The following is a 21672-nucleotide window of genomic DNA, read 5'->3' as shown; positions in this document are numbered from 1 at the left end:
CTTTAATCATGTTTCCATATCTGGAAAGATAAAAGAACTCTTAGAAGGGTTGCTTTCAGGAACAGAGTATTGGTGGAAATGGAGACTTTCACTAATTAACTAATTCAGCAAATATTTATAAAGCACCCATTGTGTGTTAGACACCATGCAAAGCGTAGGCTATGCAGAGGTGACCAAGATAGACAGAGTCTCTGTCTTCATGAATTTCACAACCTAATGGAAGAGGCAGGCATTTTATGTGCACACACATAAACACACATACATATACATGCATTCATACACATACATATTTATTTACTTAAAAGACTGTAATAAATGATACAAAGGATGTTAAGAGAGAATTCATTAGAGGGAACTAATTTAATCTGGATGGAAGGCGGTTTAGGGAGAGTGATATCTGTGCTGAAATTTGAAAGATGAATCAGTTTACAGGGCAAGATGTGAGGAAAACATTCCAGGTAGAGCAACCAGCAGGTCCAAAAGCCCTGGGGCAGGAAGGATTTTGGCTTACTGGAAAAACTGAAGGAAGATCAGTATCAACTGGAGTATAGACAGGAGCGAAAAACTGGGATTAAGATGGAGAGGAACAAGCAGGTCAGAAAATATACAACGAGGCAGTTCAAATTTTGTTCTAAAGTGCAAGAGGAAATTATTGAAGGATTTTTAATCAGAGGAATGATAGTACCTGATATTTTTTTATTTTTACTTGGGAAATGTCACCAGTTACTAGAGAAGATACTCCACAGGATATGTGTGCATGTGTACATGCTCAGTCATTAAGTCTGACTCCTTACAACACCATGTACTGTAACCCTTGAGGCTCCTCTGTCCACAGAATTTTCCTGGCAAGAATAATGGAGTGGGTTGCCATTTCCTCCTCTAAGGGATCTTCCCAACCCAGGGGTTAAACCTGTCTCTCTTGAGTCTCCTGCATTGGCAGGCAGATTCTTGACCATTGAGCCCCCAGGACCTAGAGCAATAATAGCCCAGGTGAGACAGTGGTGACTTGGACTAGGGTAGTGACAGTAGAAATGGAGAGAAGTGGGTGCATCTAGAATGTGTTCGGGAATTTGGTGATGGATTATATACGGGAACCAGGAGGTCCCTAGAATTAAAGCAGCATCTGATGACATGAGCCTCAGGGTAGAGCATACAGAAGTCTAGAGAAGGAGCAGGTTTGGGGTAAAGATCAAGAAATCAGTTTTTGGACAAAGTAGCTTTTCTGATGTGGTGGAGGTTTGGGTTTATAGTATAAATCTGGGGATTATCAGGGTGTGGATAGTATTTACATCTTTGTGAATGAATGTGATCACCTAGAGAGGGAATGTTGAGAAACAGAGGGAACTGTTCCTAGGGAGCTCTAAAAACTGCAGCTTTAGTATAATAGAAGACACTCACAGATGGGACCAAGAAAGAACAACCTGAGTGTCAGAAGAAGACATTGAGAAGAATGGGTGTTGTGAAAGCAAAAAGCCTTTCAGTAAGAATTCAGCCCATTCTTGTACAGTTGCGGTATGCGCTTGTGCATGTGTGCATGCTCATTTGCTTTAGTCATGTCCAATCCTTTATGACCCCAGGGATTGTAGCCCACCAGATTCCTGTCCATGGGATTCTCCAGGCAAGAATACTGGAGTGGGTAGCCATGTCCTTCTCCAAGGAACATTAGGATTTTTAAAAAATTACTCACAAGCCGCCATACATTTTCCTCAAAGAATGTATCTAAAGTAAACAAATATACGCAACCAATCTCATTACTAGATGTGGGAATGCTTATGAAGCCGTATTTACACTTTTCTTTCGAGTGACCTCTTTTCTGACAAAATTATAACTGTTAAGGCTAAGGCACACAAAGTATATATACATAATATCATTTCTAAATAGTATTTTTATCTTAGCAAGCCAACAGTGTTCTGAGAGGGTTATGCCCATTGTACATTGCTTGTTGTTTAAGTACTAAGTCGTGTCTGACTCTTTTGCAAAGCTGTGGACCTTAGCCCTCCAGGCTCCTCTGTCTGTGGGATTTCCCAGGCAAGAATACTGGACTGGGTTGCATTTCCTTCACCAAGGGATCTTTCCAACCCAAGGATCAAACTTGCCTCTGCTGAATGGCAGGTGGATTCTTTTCCACTCAGCCATCTGGGACCCCAATTATATATACTGACATAAAACAAGCAGAAATCAGTTTTCAAAGCATCTCTCTCCAGAGTTTGTAAGAGAAAAGACACGGTTAAAAAAAAATTAAGAATATTTCATATTAAACTAGTTAGAATGAATATATATATATATTAACATTATAACTCTTCACAGTTCAGAAAACATTAAAAGATAAATTTTGCTGACAAAACAACTTTAAGAATTTAAAGGGGAATAACTAAAAATTCTCTATGTCAAGGGAAACATTTACTAAGGAAGTAACTGAAGTAATAATAATCTACACATAGGTAAACTGCAATTTGATTAAGTTTAAGGTAAGTTTGCTATACAAATCATCACGAATGCTGTGTGCTTAATCAGTAATTCAATAGCAGATTCCAAAATCTAAATTGCAAAAACTTTCAAGAACATCTGCAAGTTTAAGCAACAACCTAGAACAGTCTATTGTTCTTTACTTTTAATTTTTATTTGGCTGCCTGGGGTCTTAGTTGCAGCACATCATTTGGGATCCTTAGTTACAGCACATGGGGCTCAGTAGTTGTGGGGCACAGGCTCAGTTGTTCTGTGGCATGTGGAATCTTTCAGACCAGAGTTCAAACCTGTGTCCCTTGCACTGCAAGGTAGATTCTTAATCAGTGGACCACCAAGGAAGTTCATAGTCTTTATCTTTAAAAGATAAAGAGGCTTGGAGACCTGTATTTTATATCTTCATATTTAATTAGTGAACTGTAGTTAAAACTACAGCTTTCAACTGTTTCATTTCATACATAAAACATTAAAAGAAAATAAACTCTCCATTCCTACTCTCCGTACTACCCTACTTAACAGCAAGCTCTCAATTCCAGTTGCCTATTTGAGGAAAAACATCACACCATATACTACTAGCATGTTTCCTATACATACTGATCTAGTTGTAATAGAAAATGGTTTAAAATAAACCAAGTTTGTGCATGTATAGGAGGAAAAAAACTAAACATTCTAAATATGGGATAAATTTTCTGAAATTCTTACACAAGTACACCTTGCTTTACTGTGCTTCACAGACAACTGAGGGCTTTACAAATCGAAGGTGTGTGACAAGCTGGCACTGAGCAAGTCTGCTGGCACCACTTTCTCAACAGCGTATGTTCACTTCGTGTCTGTGTGTCACATTTTGGTAATTTTCACATTTCAAACTTTTTCATAATTATTATACTTGGTATGGTGATCTATGGTAAGTGATCTTTGATGTTACTTTTGCAAAAAGGTTATGACTTGCTGAAGATTCAGAGAATGGTTAGCATTTTTTAGTAATAAAGTTAAGTTATATACACTGTTTTCTACAAATACTGCTACTGTACACTTAATAGATTAGTGTAAACGAACTTTTATACGCACTGGAAACCAAATAATTTCCTGTGACCCAGTTTATTATGATGCATGCTTTACTGTGGTGCTACAGAATAAGATGATTCAACACAATCACAATAAAAATTGAGCAGTTATTTTGCAGATACTGACAAAATGACTCTAAGGTTTATGTGCTGTGCTGAGCTTAGTCGTGTCCGACTCTTGGCGACCCCATGGACTGTAGCCCACCAGGCTCCTCTGTCCATGGGGATTCTCCAGGCAAGAATACTGGCATGGGTTGCCATGCCCTCCTCCAGGGGATCTTCCCAACCCATGGATCAACCCAGGATTCTTTGCCATCTGAGCCACCAGGGAAGCCCAACAATAGTGGAGTGGGTAGCCTATCCCTTCTCCACAGATCTTCATCTTCCCAATCCAGGAATGGAACCAGGGTCTCCTGCTTTGCAGGCGGGTTCTTGTACCAGCTGAGCTACCAGGGAAGCAATTATCTCCACGGTATACCTATATTAAAGGTAATCTAGTCAGAAAATGGGATTTTCCAGGCAAGAATACTGGAGTGGGTTGCCATTTCCTTCTCCAGGAGATCTTCCCAACCCAGGGATTGAACCCGGCTCTCACACATTGCAGGCAGATGCTTTACCATCTGAGCCACCAGGGAAGTCCAGTCAGAAAATATTATAGGCCAAAGTGAATGTTAGGTAATACCACCATACTAAATTCACAATGGCTTGTCTTTCGAGGAGAGAGATCATTTTACAACACCACTTCATTTTCAGTACTCAGCACTTAGAAAAGTGGAGTTAAAACAAATATGTGCAACTACAATAAGAATCCAAGGTACTGTTAAGCTACCATAAAGTATTATGGAGAATAAAACTGCTCTCCAGGAGCTTTTACTATAATAACCAAAGCAAAAAGGTAAGAATAAAGCATAATTTTACACATGAAACCTGGACAGATAATCTTCTGTTGTAGAAAAACGTTCCTTAGGTACTGATATTAAACAAAAGATTCTTTATTTCTAAGACATAAATTGAAAACATGCTTATAGATTAAAGTCAGCTATTCTAATACTATAACAGGTAAGTATACTGCTTTAAGAAGTGCTGTATTTTTAGCACTTCTGTTAGGCAGGTACAGAAAAATGATATCCCATTTTGCTGGTAGGGAATTCAAGACACAAAGAAGTTAACTGACTTGTCTTAAAATCATAAACCTATTTAAAGGGAGTGTTGACTTAAAGTTCTAGTCATCCTAACGATCATTAAAAATGGGCAAAGGACTTGAATAGACATTTGAAGAAGATACACAGCCACCCAACAGGTGTAAAGATGCTCAACATCACTAGTCATTTAGAAAATGCAAATTAAAATGACAATGAGATAACTACTTCACATCCATAAGGATGGCTGTTATTTTTTAAAAAATGAAGTGTTAGTGAGGATGTGTAGAAACTGCAATCCTCCTACACTGCTCACAGGAATATAAAATGGGCCAGCCACAGTGGAAAAGATTTCAGTGATTCCTCAAAAAATAAATTAAAATAGAATTACTGTATGCCCTAGCAAATCTACTTCTTGTATGTTTCCAAAAGAACTGAAAGCAGGGACCTGCATAGATATTTGTATACTAATATTTATAGCAGCATTATTCACAATAGACAAAAAGTAGAAACAACCCAAATGTCAACTGACAGATGAGTGGATAAACAAGATGTGGTATAAAAATACAATGGAAAATTATTCAGTCTTAAAAAGAAATGGGGACCTCCCTGATGGTCCAGTGGCTGACTCCACACTCCCAATTCAGGGCCTAGGTTCGATCCCTGGTTTGGGAACTAGATCCAACAAACCACAACTAAGAGTTTGCATGCTGCAACTAAGACCCAGAACAGTCAAATAAAGAAATATGTAAATATCTTTCTAAAGAGAAATGAAACTACATGCTACAACTTGGATAAGAACCTTGAGAACATGGTGCTAAGTGAAATAAGCCAGACACTAGAAGACAAGTGGAGAAGGCAGTGGCACCCCACTCCAGTCCTCTTGCCTGGAAAATCCCACGGACAGAGGAGCCTGGTGGGCTGCAGTCCATGGGGTCCCAAAGAGTCGGACACAACTGAGCAACTTCCCTTTCACTTTTCACTTTCATGCATTGGAGAAGGAGACGGCAACCCACTCCAGTGTTCTTGCCTGGAGAATCCCAGGGACTGGGGAGCCTGGTGGGCTGCCGTCTATGGGGCTGCACAGAGTCAGACACGACTGAAGTGACTTAGCAGCAGCAAAGGACAAACACCTTTTGATTTCACTTATGTAAGGTATCTAGAACAGTCAAATTCATAGAGACAAGAAGTAGAATGGTGGTTACCTGGGGCTGTGAGGGGGAGAAAATAGGGAGTCATTAATCAATGGGCAAATTTTCAGCCTGGAATGATGAAAAATTTCTGGAGATAGTGTGATGGCTGCACAACAGTATGAATGTAATTAATGTTACTGTACCATACACTTAAAAAATGGCTAAAATGGTAAGTTGTGTTGTTTATATTATACAACACACACAAAAAAGAATCCTAGTCATCCTAATTCAAGATTTTTATTCCATTGATTAAATAGTTTTCAAACCTGTCTATCTTTCATTAGAATCAGAGATCTTTTATAAATTCCAAAGCCTACACCACATTCCCAGGTTAATACACAGATTATGTTTTTATTCTCTCAAGGTGATTCCCTATCCCGACAAGTTTGGGAACCACTGCATTATATTTCTGTAGCCCTCAGAATGATTCTTTAATTTCCTTAAATGTATAGGTATAATTTCAATATCAAATATCCTTACCATACATATCTCAATGAACAAAAGATGTATATTAAAATCCAGAATATAACACCTTTATCTGTGAATTTTATATACTTCAGCTCATTTAGTGAACACATTACTCACATTATATAGTAAAGAATACTCAGAAAAACAATGACATTATTTTGGTTTACAACTTCAAGTGCTCAGCAAATATAGCATCTCCCTAATATTTTTAAGTCTTCTGTTTTACTATTTTCTGTAACTTTAAAAGACGTAGATAAGACCTCCCTGGTGGTTTAATGCAGATCACGTTGATGTGGGTTCAATCTCTGGTCAGGGAACTAAGATCCCACAATGCTGTGTGACACAGTTAAAAGATTTTTTTTAATAATGAAAAATAAATAAAATAATAACATGTAGGTACAGGAGATATACCTATCTACATGTCACAATCTGTCTCATATTTTTTCATGCCCTATAATCCAGCTCCAATACCTGCAAGATGTATGAATTCCAAGAAGTTCCTTAACCTCCCTATTCTTCAGATTTAACAACTGTAAAATTGGACTAACAGGTCTGTTTTGAAAACTGATTTAACACCTATTAAGCCCTGATTTCAAACACAGCCTGGTCAGTTATGCTTATGCAAAGGTTTCTCATTCCCTTTCCCCCTTCAGAAAAAAAAAAACTTCTCTATTATTGTTCATATCTAAAACCAACAGTTCAAAAAGACAGATCTGCATGAATCTCTAAGAATCACAGTAAGAAATGACAGTAAGAAAAGCTTAATGGGAAGGAAAAAAGAGAGGAAAGTCTTTCCTAGCCCTGAATTTTTCTCAAAAATGTTTCTAGAAAGCATGAGAATGGGGAAAACTGACCATGCAAATCCTAATGACTAAAACATCACAAAGACATTTCATTAGGTCGTAAGTACTATTATATATCATCACTGAGGACTTCAGAATAATCTTGATGATGGACATTAATGATAGACTAAGCTAAAAGGAGGAAAAATAAGACAGTAACCAGGCCCAACTTGGCAAATAATGGACATCTTGACAGAAGTTGGAAGTTTCCCCTATTTTTGAGTCTCAAGAACACTCCCAATTTAGCATACAATTCCAAGAGGGTTCATCACCACTGATGCAAACCAATATACACATGACTATCAGGCACCTGTAAACGTGGACAGATCACACTGAGATGGACTCTAAAGTACGGAGTGCATATTAGATTTCAAAGACCTAGTTTTAAAAAAGTAAACTACCTCATTAGTATCATTTGCATGTGCAATTACACACTGAAATATTTTAGATATATTGGGTTAAATATATGAAAATCAATTTCACTTTTTAAAAAACTTTCTTTAATGTGCCTACTGCAAGATTTTAAAATACATATGTGACTCATATCATATTTCTATTAGACAGTGCCATCTTAGAAGACAAGAAGAAAAGAACTGAGTCCTTAGAAAACATAATAGCTTCCCTAGAAGTTAAGTTTTCAAAGGTATTGAGGAACCCAACCAAAGGATATCCCAAAACTATATAAAATGGCTATTAATATACCACCTTAAATCTTGTGGTGCTTATATTTAAATAAGATGGAGTTGAAGGGACTGTGTAAAAGCCACAGGTATATGAAAGACGACAAAGCTTTACGAGTGAAGTTTAAAGTAAGTCTTTCAGTTACTGCCCAACCCCTCCAAAAAAAAAACAAAAACTAAAAAACCTTAACTGACTTCTTTAGTGATGCTAAGGCATTATTTTAAGTGTAAAGGCTCTGGTGTAAGCAATATCATCCAAAAGAACTTATGCAATACAATAACCAGTACTCATAAGAGTATTCGAAATGTGGTTTAGACAACTGAGGAACTGAATTTTTATTTTTTCAATTAACTGCAATTTAAATAGCTACAATTGATTGGTGGCTACTGTAGCAGCACAGTTCTAAACAAAAATGGCCAAATCTCGGTCCAATGACCTTACTAAATCCTGCAGCTTGCTTCATAGCTATTTACATATACAAAACTTCCAATCAGCATTTTAGTGCCCTGAAGTCGTAAGAGTAGCAAAGGAGAAAATTCAGACATCCAGGATCTCAAAAATATTACTTCTTATGTACTCTCTTCTCAGGAAACTACAGGTGATGGGTATCACCAAAACAGTAAGACAAAAAACCAAAACATGAGATCCAGGAAATAAGTGACCCAACAGACAAAAAGCAAAGCAAATTCCCAAGATGACTACTGTGAAACAGGCCTAACAGAACAAGTGCAAAACAGAACCGAACAATGACAGGTTCAAATAGGGATACTGAGAGAGCGTAAGAAGAAACTAAAAGATTACACGAACTCCTTAAAGGTAGAGGGGAGACTTATACTTCCTGCAGATAGCCTAGGGGTGAATTACCAGTAAGTATACAGGCTGGGGATCAGTACACTATCTGTAAAAAGCCAGAGAAATATTTTAGGCATTGTGGGATCATCAGTCTCTTATCACAACTATTCAACTCTGCCAGAGTGTGAAAGCAGGCATAAAGTAATCCAAAAATGAAGGAACAAGGCTGTATTACAATGAAATTTACAAGAACAGGGGGCAGGCTATATCTGCCCTGTGAGGAAGTAGTTTACCAACCCTTGACATAGGTAATTAAGGGAAAAAAGAGGTAATCACATTAACACTGGGAAAAACAAAATTATATAGAGGAAATAGAATGTAATCCTACATGCTATATGACTCACTAAATATTTATAAAATTATAATAGAAACAATAGGTACTTTTTTTTTTTAAACCAAATCTCATAACTATATTGGTAAGTTAGGGGAAAAAAAGAAGGGACAGGAGAACAGAGTATCTCAGTATGCCAATGTCCAAGTGGTAGGGATGGGAGTTGGGAGATGGCTGGGGTGGAGGGGATGGTAAGATAGCTAAATTATTAATAGAAGATTAAACCCTGAATAACTGAAATAACAGAAAGCTCAATAATTAGCATTTGCTTCGAAGTTTTTAAATGGGTAAATTAAAGTTAAGTTAGAAGAATTTAAAGGGATTGCCTCTGAGGAGCACATCTAATAGTTGGGGCTCAGGATTGCAGGTTCTCTTTTTAATTCTTGGTAATCAGCTTGAATTCTTCAAACTCCCTACCTACTATCTATTCTCAATTTCCTCTTACTAACCAAGGTTTATTTTGCTCAGAGTGGCAATGTTCCCATATACAGAGTATTTACCTCAAGATAGCCAATGATATGTCAGCTAAAATTTCCAGAAAATAATCTAATTTCTGATCCAACAGTCACCCCTTCTCATCTCCTCCCTCCCTTCCTCTTCCTGCCGAAGTCTGGAGATGCAACACTTACTGGAACCACGAAGATAAAAGCCAAAGGACAGAGATAAAAGAGCAGAAAACTCCAGGGAACCCAAGTTTTGATGACATCACTGAACATATCTTCCTCCAAACTGTTATTAAGAAAAATCAATTTCTACATAAGCTGCTGCTAATTCACTCCAGTTGTGTCCGACTCTGTGCAACCCCATAGACGGCAGCCCACCAGGCTCCCCCTCCCCTGGGATTCTCCAGGCAAGAACACTGGAGTGGGTTGCCATTTCCTTCTCCAATGCATGGAAGTGAAAAGTGAAAGTGAAGTCGCTCAGTCGTGTCCGACTCTTAGCGACCCCATGGACTGCAGCCCACCAGGCTCCTCCGTCCATGGGATTTTCCAGGCAAGAGCACTGGAGTGGGGTGCCACTGCCTTCTCCTCTACATAAGCTAGTTAGGACTTTTTTGTCATTTGCAACTGAATGCACTCCTACCTTGTACAATTATTCTTTTGACAATAAAGGTTTGTGTTAATTTTCAGAGAGGAAAAATGAAAGCCTTGATATGTCTTACCTTCTCATCGATCATAATGAAACTAGAAAGGGAGTTTACAAAAAATTTCCTGTGTGCATGGAAAAAGATGTGCACCTGACATAAAATGACATCTCAACAATGATTACAACCATCACATCTTTTAGGGAAAACCAATAAATTTTCTTCTTTTTTTTCTTTTCCCATATCCCATCTTACACACCACTATTTCATTTCTCTAGAAGTCTCACTAATTCAACAACTGCTTGAGACTAAATCTTCTTACAGATTATGCCTTATATTATTTAAACCAGAGAACTGTAGTAACCTAAAGCTTTTACCTGAATACATCTTAAAAGTCTTCTGTGCCTCCATCTGCAGCTATCCTACACATTAGCATCATGAATTTGCTTAATTCAAAGCTGAAGAAAATCATAAGCACCCCAAAAGTAAACATGTCATACATAGAAACATACAAATTTAAATAACTTTAATTAAAGCAAAAAGATCTGAGAATGAGGATTACCTCAACCCAAACATGACTACAGATCACCATCTAAAAAAAAAAAATTAATACTACTTAATTTTAACAGAGTACCATGAATGTATTTCCACTAGTACTAAAAAATATATACACTTCAATGCGTAAGTCTCTGCTTTCATCTCACATTTTTTCTGTTGTCCTAAATCAAAACTTAAGCCACTGTACTGACACACAGCCTATCCGTACTAAAAGAAAATTCTTAAAATGTGTAAAAGAAACAATGAAGGAGTCAAAGAAAACTGAATACTTACATACTTTGCCAAAGTTAGCCTTCTGAATGTCTGTGAGATATTAGTTTTATCACACATTCTATAAAGTCATTAATATTAACAAGCCTAAAGAAATATCAAGTAAGAGTTTAAAGATAGCTTACCTTTTATTTATAGGTTTTTCGTCTTTTTCATAAGGCTTTACAAACCACTTGCCAATACGTACAAAGTTCCGGTTCATTAAACACCGTTCCAACAGATTGTGAACTGCTTTGAAAAGCAAAGTTCGGCATTCATAGGAAAGTCCATTCTCCCACACTCCATCTTCCTCTTCTATAAAACAAATGAAAGAAACAAAAAGTAACATAGAGGCACTGTATCTACTCAGAGCTAAACTGAAAGTATTACAGTTTAATCCCTAAATTCATAAACCCTACTTCACCTCAGAATATTGAGCTACGACCACTTTCCTATCTCTCTAGACACTAAAACATCAGGTTTCAAAGCTAATCCATAGAGAATAAAAGGCCAAAGTGCCATGTACTCTATTAAATTACCTGAAAATTATTTTCCCACCACATAAAAAGGCAATGATATATCACAAACATACTGATTTGGTTTCTGTATAAATGAATAGGACATCTGTATAACCAAGGGAAATGCCACACACTCTATACCTAAAGTGCCAATTTCTAAGTTGACTCACTTGTTACTTTGTCCTAACTCTTCCAGTCATTCACCCTGCCAAAAAAAAAAACTGGACAGTTAATAATTAAACTCAAAACATCTTACGTCCATCAGCATTCTTATCCACAACTCAACTATAAAAATAAGTGATGGATAAAAAGGAAGGTTCTGGCACAGAGCCTAACAAGTAGTGCATTATCAGCCACCTTAGGTCTCATTTCAACCAAATGATTCCCATGCTTACTATTTAGAATAAGATTCTCTACATGGGGTGAAATTTAAAACTTTAAAGACAAATTTTAAATGGCACTTCTGATATAAAGTTATGTTGGTAGTTTAGTCGCCAAGTCATGTCCAACTCTTTGTGACCCCATGGACTGCAGCACGCCAGGCTTTCCTGTCCTTCTCATCATCTCCTGGAGTTTGCTCAAATTCATGTACACTGAGTCGGTGAAGCCAACCAACCCATCTTATCCTCTGCCGCCCCCTTCTCCTTTTGCCTTCCATCTTCCCCAGCATCAGGGTCTTCTCCAATGAGTTGGCTCTTCACATCAGGTGACCTAAGTATTGGAGCTCTAACTTCAGCATCAATCCCTCCAATGAATATTCAGGGTTGATTTCCTTTAGGATGGACTGGTTTGATCTTGATGTCCAAGAGACTCTCAAGAGTCTTCTCCAACACCACAATTCAAAAACACTATTTCTTCGGTGCTCAGTCTTCCTTATGGTCCAACTTGCACATTTGTACATGACTACTGGAAAACCGTAGCTTCGACTATAAAGACCTTTGCTGGCAAAATGATGTCTTTGCTTTTTAATACGCTGTCTAGGTTTGCCATATCTTTTCTTCCAAGGAGCAAGCGTCTTTTAATTTCATGGCTGCAGTCACCATCCACGGTGATTCTGGAGCCCAAGAAAATAAGACCTGTCACTGCTTCTACTTTTTCCCGTTCTATTTCCCATGAAGCAATGGGACTGGATGCCATGATCTTGGTTTTTGCAACCTTTGCTAACTATACAGCCTCAATTTTGCCAGCAAATCTATTAACCACTCCAAGTGAAGTTACAAAAAAAAAATAGTAATAATAATAACATAGTCATTTTGAGATAAGCATGGATGTGGTTCAGAAAAGAAGCTTTTTACTCTCTATCCATCTATACCTATAAGAAAGCATCCAAGGAATCCTACTATAAATAGCAGTTACTGCCATCATTTTAACTTTTGGAATATTTTAATTTGCTATTTCAAATATAAAATAGTGTGGCATACTCCTATAGTCTATTTAACTTTATAAAACATTTTTAAAGTATGGACCTTCTTTCAATTTAAGTAAAAAAAAAATCTTTCTTAATTCAACACTAAAAATGCATAACTATCTCAAGAGAAAAATAATAAACCATGATGCTTTAGAATAAAAGCAAAGACACGTATTAAGAGTGACAGATGGCAAACATTCATAACTTGTACAACAAATGAGCAGAATAAACATTAACTCAAAAGCACAACAGCACAATGACAATGGACTTTAACTTCACTAGAAATTTGTGCTACAAGTTAATGTTGATTTTATGTTGTTCATTAAAATGTCTCCTAGAGTCAAAATCTTTCAAATCAACTCTTTTTTCCGAAAGATAAGCTTTTTAAAAATGAGAAAAGCTTTAGAAAATGACCATATTTGAGAGTTAATTTTTAAATCATTAATAATAAACAGAAAAAGTTCACATTCTGCTGTATTATCGACATCCTTATCTACTTCCAATTAAAGCCAAAATTTCACAAGTTTCACTTTATTAAAGGAAACAGGAGGCTAGAAGAAAAGGGAAGTGGCACATAGTGGCTTCACTTTATTTAAAAAGTCTAGATCACAAGCATATCTGAGTTGTTAAGAGAAAAAAAAATCAAAACTTTCTCAATCTGTTTTTAGTCGAATCAGCGTCTATCATTTCAAATCAAAGTTACATTAAAAGTTTTATCTAAAATTATGTGATTCATGATTACTAAAAGTACACATAGTCTTAATTCCAAAAGAATTATGCTGGAATTCTTCAGTTCTTTATAAACTATCTAGTGTACTTTTTATAGCCTTTTACCTCAAAAATCCTTACCTTCTAAGGAAATGCAATGGAGTAACATGTCATACACAAGAAGCCCCCACCAAAATCTTTTCTCAAACTACTTCTAAGTTTTAAAGCAACGAAGAACCAAAACACAGATATCATTACATTTCAAACATCTACAGTCACTATAAACTTCAAATATCAGAAAATTATTCACTTAAAACTTGAGACTGAATTCACCTTCCTACCCAAAAGTTAAAAATCTTTAAAACAGTAAAAACTGTAATACAATAATTTTTATTAATTTTACATATTAAGATTTTATTTTAAAAAATCTATTTCAGTTAAACCTGTATGTAGTTAAATAGTTTAAGAATACTAAATATAGTTTAGAAAATTAATCAGTATTAATATTCAAGCATTTCTCTCTCATTGCTCTAATTCTGTCTAGAAAAACTCAGGTGAACTTAATCCTCATTTTACATTAAACCCCCAAATGCCCACAAAGCTTATTAACACTAAATGGGAATTATGCATAAAACAAAGATCTGATCACCTGTTAGGATTTTCTAAGGCCAACAAATCTCTTAAGCACATCTTCACCTATATGGTAGATAACTAAGCAACCATCACACTAAATAACAATTTGATTTTTCATTGCTGAGGAAATAAGAATAATTCCTAATAACAATCAATGAAAAGTCAGACAGTTTTTTTTTTTGGAGGTCCGGGGGGAGTGTCACTCAGAAACCAGCCTACTAAGCCAAGCTTCTATCTTGATATTATAGTAACCGTAACAGATGTACTTCTCCACATCTTGTATTCATGGATATAAAAAACGAAATGGTACAACCAAGCCACCAAAGACATAGTGGCATACACCCCTTACATTAATTAAAATAAGCCCTTGTATCTCAACACCAGCTTAACAGAAAAGGGTGGGAGAGGGAACACACAGGCAAATCTTTACCTAACTTTTTTGAACTTAATTAACCCCAGCCTAATGGAAAAAGTCTGCTTCATGTATTTAAATAAATGTTTCCCTCCTCTTCTATCTGTATCCTCAGAGAAAACAGTTTCAATTCTGTGTTTTTAGTACTTTTCTGTTACCCTTAGGATAAGAACTCTTAACTGTTAATTGTTACTTGAAAAATTTTCACAAGGTATTTGAACAGTAAGTTCAAATGCTAAATTTGATTTCCATAATTTTTTGAGGATACAGATTATAGTGATACAAAAGGATGTGATAGGTCATCAAAATAATTCTCTGAAGTAGGGGGAAAAAATAAAAACAAAAAGAATTTTTGATATACCTAAGCATTTGTACTCAGTTTTCTCAAAACTGACATCGTTAAATATCCTCATGGTGGTAAGCCAGTAAAAAAGGAATCTACCTAAGTAAGTCTGCTAAGCTATTAAAATGCAGCATATACTAAAAAATAATAAATGGGTCAAAATCGATCATTGTTGAAAATACTATGTATTTCTTGAAAGAATAAAGAGAAATGTTTAAGTGTCTAGTTTAGCACCTGTCTTGAATAATAATTGCCCATTCATAAGCTGTTCTTTCAACAAACTGCTGAGAGCCTTAAATTGGCAGCATTATTGATCAGCAAAACCTGAAAAACATTGGTTTAAAAGCAGCCTCTTATGTTTATCTTTGATTTGAAGATCTAAAAAATACAGTTTTCCTGCTTGATAGTACACAGAAAAGCATGGCAATGTTGTGCCTAGAAGACCAGCAAACATAAAAAGTTGGATCACAAGTAAATTATGTAACAGAAGACAGAAATGAATTAACTCTCTTCAGGCTACCTGGGGCATAAAATAAATTTTTAGTTGACTAACAGTAGACTGCTATACTCGGTTGCTATTTATCTATTTGTCAATCTTGTTAAAGCTGTCACTTAAGGTTAAATTCCACTGTAATTAATATCCTTCAGTAAAAGCATCCAAAATTAAATTCTAAGACTAAACAATGACCTATTTGACAGTATTTACGATGAAATTGTTATAATAAAAGTATTTGGATATGTCGCTAAAATCCTGCATTATTACCACAGGAGTCAGGAAAAACAAATATTTTTAGCCCTGACTGATTCTGTTTTTTCAATTCTCAGGGTATCAGTTTTCTCAGAGTCTCATCACATTCTAGTTACTATAAATTTTTTTAAGATGCAAACCTCAGAGAGCGGGTAGTTGTTTTTATTTTTGTTTCAAGGGAAAAACTAAAAGCCAATAGTGACAACAATAAACTTCGAACTGAGGGTTAAAGTATCAAATCAGATTTGGCTTGTTGTAAAAGACTTTTATCAATTAACAGTAAAACTAGTTTACATTCTATTTCTACACATTAGCAAAACTTGAAAGGAAGGTGACCCAGACATGTGCTACATGTAAGAGGCAGGCAGAAATTAAAAATGTACTATGGAACCTTAGCAATGGATCCTGACTAGACTCTTCAGAACTATCAGGATCATTCAAAATAAAGCAAGTCTGAGAAACTGTCAGAGTCTAGAACAGTCAAAGGAAACATGACAACTAAATGTAATATAGTATCCTTGATGAGATCATAGGATAAAAAAGGGCATTAAGTAAAAATAAAGGATAACCAAAGAAACTATCGATTTAGGTAATACCAATATCAATATATCAGTATTGTTTCATTAGCTGTGGAAAATGCACCATTTTGATGGAAGATGTAACTCAGAGAACTCTATAGTGTCTCTGTTAAATTTATGGAAATCTACACCTATTTTCAAACAAAAAGTTACTTAAAAAAAATACACTATGAATGACACAAATGAAATTCATAGGGTGAAGCAAAGGCAATTTTGTACTTTTATTACTGACTTAATATGAAACACTGAGAATTCTCATCTGCAAAAAGGAATGGCTTCTGCCTTTCTCTCACCAAGAACGGCAATGTTACTGCCACAATCACAAATATTTCAGTAACAAGATGTGGTAGCTGCTGAACCAAACAGAAAGACACTGCCTGCAAAGAGCACACTCAAGCTAAATTAACCAGCTCTTTAGTTACCACCTGGGTCCTTCCGGTTCCCCTCTCCTTGCTACCACACCTCCACTTGGAACTCAGGACTGCCTCCAGCAGCTGATGCCACCCCTACTGTCCAGCTGCTCTCTTCTCAGGGGAGCTTAAAAGAAGGGGATGGAGTGCCACAGATGGGAAGAAATGAAAAAGGGGTTAGCTCGAGAGACAGCGGCAGACTAATTACCCCAAAAGGGAGGCAGACGGTGTCCCTGGAGCAAAGAAAAGGGCGAGACAAATATACTCCATCTGAAAAGACCTTATTATTCTTTAAGATGTGTCTGATTTAAGTAAAAACATTCTAAAGTAAATGACAGGTTAAAAAAAAAAGCTAAAACATTATAAAAATACCACTGGCTACACAAACTGTTTAAGATAGTACCAGACAGACTTTGGAACAAAAAATATGATTACATATAACCATTACTATATTTAGGTTTACTATTTTAATTGCTTTCACTGATAAATTCTTAAGTTAATTGGCATTCAGCAAAATCTGACAAGTAAAGCCTAAACTTCCAAAATTACTTTCATTATGTTCAAATAAATATTTTAAAGTATAGGCAGCACTATTTTAAATAATTACGCTTACAGGCAAACTAGAGAAAAAAATTTAATAGCTGTGAATTTTCAGGAGAAAACCTATTTAAAACAGAAAACTCCCCACATAGTATTTTAATATTCATCACGCCAGTTCACAGTTAACTTTAATAGGCTTTTAATTTTCAAAATGTTAGTCCTACTAATGTAATACTAATACTACATAACTGTTAAGATTATGTTTGATTCCACGAAATGTATTTCATGGAATCTGGGGGAGAGGGGGTGGGGAGAGGGAAATGGTCTGTTCAGATGTTCTAACTTTATTGAGAAGACCGAAACTTCCAAGTCAGCATAATAGTTTATCTATATTATCAATAATATTAAAACAGTCTTCAAATATTTTAGTAACGTGGTATTTATAATCACTTCAAGATTAATAACTCAAGCATACCTAAAGTCAATGAAAGAAAAAGGAAGCTGGCAGGCTTAGTTTTTGGCATGACAATTACAAAGCATCACCTTGCTGATGCTGTAAAGGAATATTATAGTCTGATGTATATGCATACATCATATACACATACATATATACAAACTCATCATTTAATATATTTAGAACCACACTACATATTTAAAAATAAGGGCTAGACTCTCCAGCAGGATCTTATTAGAAAAGCTGGAAAGCACTGATCATAAGAGAATTGCAACCACTCTCAAAAATAAATATTAAGACTGAAGGGTTTGTTAATTTGAAGATAAAAAATGTGACATACACACTCCTGCACAAACACTGGTCTTAGGTGCTTGTTTGAGATAGTCACCTGGATTACATACATCCAAAAATAAAATAAGTTCTATAGATCAAACAGACAATAATAGAAACTCCAGAGTACTTGATTTCCAATAAGAAAACTTTTTCAGTTATCTAAAAATCCTCAATTTTCTCGTCGAGAATCATTATGTTACATCATACTGAAATCTTTGGTACATTGCAGCAAACAACTAATCATTTACATTCCTATCATCAAAGATTCAGTTAACATGGACTCTAAAGTAAACACAAGCTTCAGTACTACATGAAGAATTATAGTTTCTCTTTTGAAAGTAACATTTGGTCCTAAATATCAAGAAAATAAGACAGAAGTAATTTTATCAATTTGCTCATAATAAAATTACTTCCCTAACTTTTCAGATTATGACACATGTTCCACTGTAAAAGCTAAACAAGTTGGTACTGTTTCATATCAAAGACAGTCTTTGATGGAACAGTACCTAAAATAAAAGAATCACATTCCAAGAATAAGAAAATTAACATAAGCCTTCATTTGTTAATAATGTAACAACCACAGATAAAAATACTGAAAAAACTATATGCCTAGGGGGAAAAAAAAAAGCACATGAGAAAGTTACAATATTTCCAGATATTTCTACAGCTGTGCTTATTTACACAGAAGAGAGTAGTAGCAGAATTGACTCAAAGATGAGTTACACGTGGTTTCAAAAGTATTTTTTGACTTTGTTAGGAAATGCTCCCCAATTCCATTTTTCTTAATTTTATTTACTAACACGCCTTCCTTGGGCTGTCTGCCAGAAATTCATGAGAAAGCTGGGAGGTGGAAGAAAGAATAAAGTTATTCGAGGCTCAAAAAACCTGCCATAAAATGCATAATTTTCAGTAAAATAAAATAACCGCAGTGAAATAAAACATGAAGCTGAATTTTTGTCTGGTTTCACAGTAAACAATGTTCCACCAAAAAAATCTCCATTTGTAATACAAATGTTTTTAGGAAAAGTATACAACATTGCTATATCTTTAAGTTAGAAATGATAAGCTGCTTTCACCTGATAAGTCATGGTGAATTAGGTCAGCAAAATTGGGGTCTTCACCCCACCAAAATATCCACAATTCTCTTCTTCCAGGTCTCTGATCACGCCGCCAAACACCAAGTACATCTGCCTTAAGGCAGCGACTAAAACTGCTCAAAATGGGGTCTTCCTCTGTCACCGGAAACAGAATAGGGGCAGAAGTTGGGCCTTGCCACACGTATCTCTTCCATTTAATTCCCGTCAAGTCAGCCTGAGGAAAACAAAGTATGATTTTTTTATTATTGCATATTCACTCAAAATCAAAAGTCCTCACTATTAAAGTCCCCTATTTCATTAAGACATTACAATTTTTCAACATATCCTTGGGATACTGAAAACAAACGGACCAAAAAAAAAGGGGGGAAAAAAAGCTTATTCTGATCATTCAACAACCAAAAATTAAAGGAAAAGAACAAAGACACTGAAAAAATTAATACTGACATATCACTGAATACAAGTCAATAAATGTGTCCCAAGGATAAATTAAAAAGCTTTAATAATGTTAAATATAAACACAGACTTTAATACTGCACACTGAGTAAACATTTGCTCTCAGTCCTAAATTCTGTTCTTACTGGTTACATTTGTTTCTTGGAATCAAACTTACTACAAAATTAACTTTTAAAGATTCATCATTCCATGTTTATAGACGTCACAGCTGTAACGAAAAGAAATCTCAACTACAAATGAAAACATTCTTGTTAAATCTTTACATATATATCCCTTTAAGGAAAAGTCAAATAGCTGCTCACAAAGAACTGTCAGATTTGTGCTAGTCTTCAAAGAACCCGATCCTAAAAGTACCAAAAATAGACTGAGTTGGAGAAGACAGAAATGTAAAACCTGCTGTTTGTCTACTATATCTGAAGAGATGCTGATTAATGGATATTGTACAAGAAACATTTTATAAGGGGGAAAGGCATTCAAGATCTCAATTTAGTATCGTAAAAGAAATTATCAGCATGAATTCAGTAATTTTTTAATCTAACTTAAAAGTGCAAGCTTAAGGTGCCAAAAATGAAACTGCTGATACATGACTGACAGTTTACACTTGCCAACTAGTTGTGCTCCGCCCACTCAATTCACTTACCTATCACACACTCTTAATATTCCTCATAGGACAGGGAAAATGAAAAAAAGAAAGTTACCGAAACTTCAGATCATTGATGAAGCTAAGCTCCTATGCAACTGCAGACTGAGTATTTGCAACAGTTGGTACTTTTGAAAGTCTTTATTGAGATGTTCCCAGACCGGGGCCAACCAACACAACTGCCATCAGTAGAGCCAGCTTCCCCTTGACTTTTCAATAAGAGGAGCAGCAGCCTTCTGCATAAAAATATTTAGTCCAGAACCATAGCATCTCTTCCATAAGTTCGCTCCACTCTCACAAACCTAATGTTCTAATAAAAGCAAGTCGGCTAGAGACTGTCAAAATCTCCAACTGTTTTCAAAGTTTAAAAGAAAAACTACGGAATGGCATTCACTGTTTTTTTTTAAGAGTTTGAAGCCACCCAAGGAACAAACGAACCCGCTACAGTTTGACTCATCTTTATAAAGAACAGCACGTAAAATTAAAAGAGTGCTAAGTTCCGGGGTCTCGTTTATCGGGGGAAAACAAGAGGAGCAGAGCCAGGCAGAGGGAGAATGGGCAATAATAGACAGTGGCAGAAAAGGGATACACGGTCAATAAGGAGACAAGCAACAGTTAAGCCAGCAACACAGGAGGGAAATGCCGCTGTCCTGCCAGGAAAGGAGCCCAAGTTGGGAGACAGGACCGCGGGTGAGAAAAGTGTCGGAAACGGGAGAAAAGGCCGACGCTCCTAGGGCAGCCCGGGCCGGCGGCTCCGGGCCGGCGCGGGGCTCCCGCGGCGCCGGCTCGGGCCGGGCCTCGCCCGGGGACTCGGGCATCTGGATCCGACCCGGACCCCCTCCCCCACGGCCCAAGGGCGCACCTCGCGGCCCCTCCCCCACCGCCCGCCCGCCGCGGCCCCCGCCCGGCACTCACCAGGCAGAAGAGGTTACAGTGACAATCTTCCAGGCTGGCCCCGTTCGGCACGAAGGAGGAACTCATCGTCCCTCACAGCAGCCGCCGCCGGCGCCACAACCCACCATCCGCCATTACCGCCGCCTCCGACCAGAGAGAGAAACAGACACCGGGGAGGGCGGGGGGGTGGTGGTTGGGGGGGGCGGTGGAAGAGGAGGCCGCCGGGCCGCCCGCCCTCCCCACCCACCCCCCCGCCGCCGCGAGCAGCCCCCGCCGCCCGGCCGGCACCCAGCCGCCCGGGGCCGAGGGCCGGAGGCGGGAGGGCCGCGCCGCGCTCGCCCCGCCGGCCGGGCTGCGGCCGCCGCGGAGCCCGCGGACGCTCGTCCCTCTTTGGGGGACGGAGGGGATGTGTGCCCCTGCCACCAGAAAAAATAATAAATTACAGAATAAATAATTAAAAACGAGTCCGAGAGGGCAGAGCCCGAGCCCCGGAGGCTGCTCCCGGGGCGGAGAGGCGCCCGCAGAGGGGCGGGAAGGCGAGAACCGGGAGAGAAGCCCAGGCCCCCGGCCCGGCGGCGG

The 21672-nt window shown here is 37.3% G+C and overlaps 1 protein-coding gene across 1 annotated transcript in view; it reads right to left on the bottom strand.

Moving 5' to 3' along the window:
* The window catches only part of MED13 (mediator complex subunit 13), a 98037-nt gene extending 76857 nt beyond the window's left edge, over window positions 1–21180 (bottom strand). The window contains exons 1-3 of the mRNA XM_068975873.1: window positions 21115–21180; window positions 19086–19320; window positions 11071–11239 (exon numbers count right to left, since the gene is read on the bottom strand). Of these exons, the coding sequence (XP_068831974.1) occupies window positions 11071–11239; window positions 19086–19320; window positions 21115–21180 (470 nt within the window). The remainder of the gene's footprint in view (window positions 1–11070; window positions 11240–19085; window positions 19321–21114) is intronic.
* Between the last annotated feature and the right edge of the window lie 492 nt (window positions 21181–21672).

This window comes from Capricornis sumatraensis, chromosome 8 (genome assembly GCF_032405125.1).
Source record: "Capricornis sumatraensis isolate serow.1 chromosome 8, serow.2, whole genome shotgun sequence".
NCBI classification, from domain to species: domain Eukaryota; kingdom Metazoa; phylum Chordata; class Mammalia; order Artiodactyla; family Bovidae; genus Capricornis; species Capricornis sumatraensis.
Note: the sequence above shows the minus strand (reverse complement) of the source record. Positions and strands in the feature narration are given on the sequence as shown.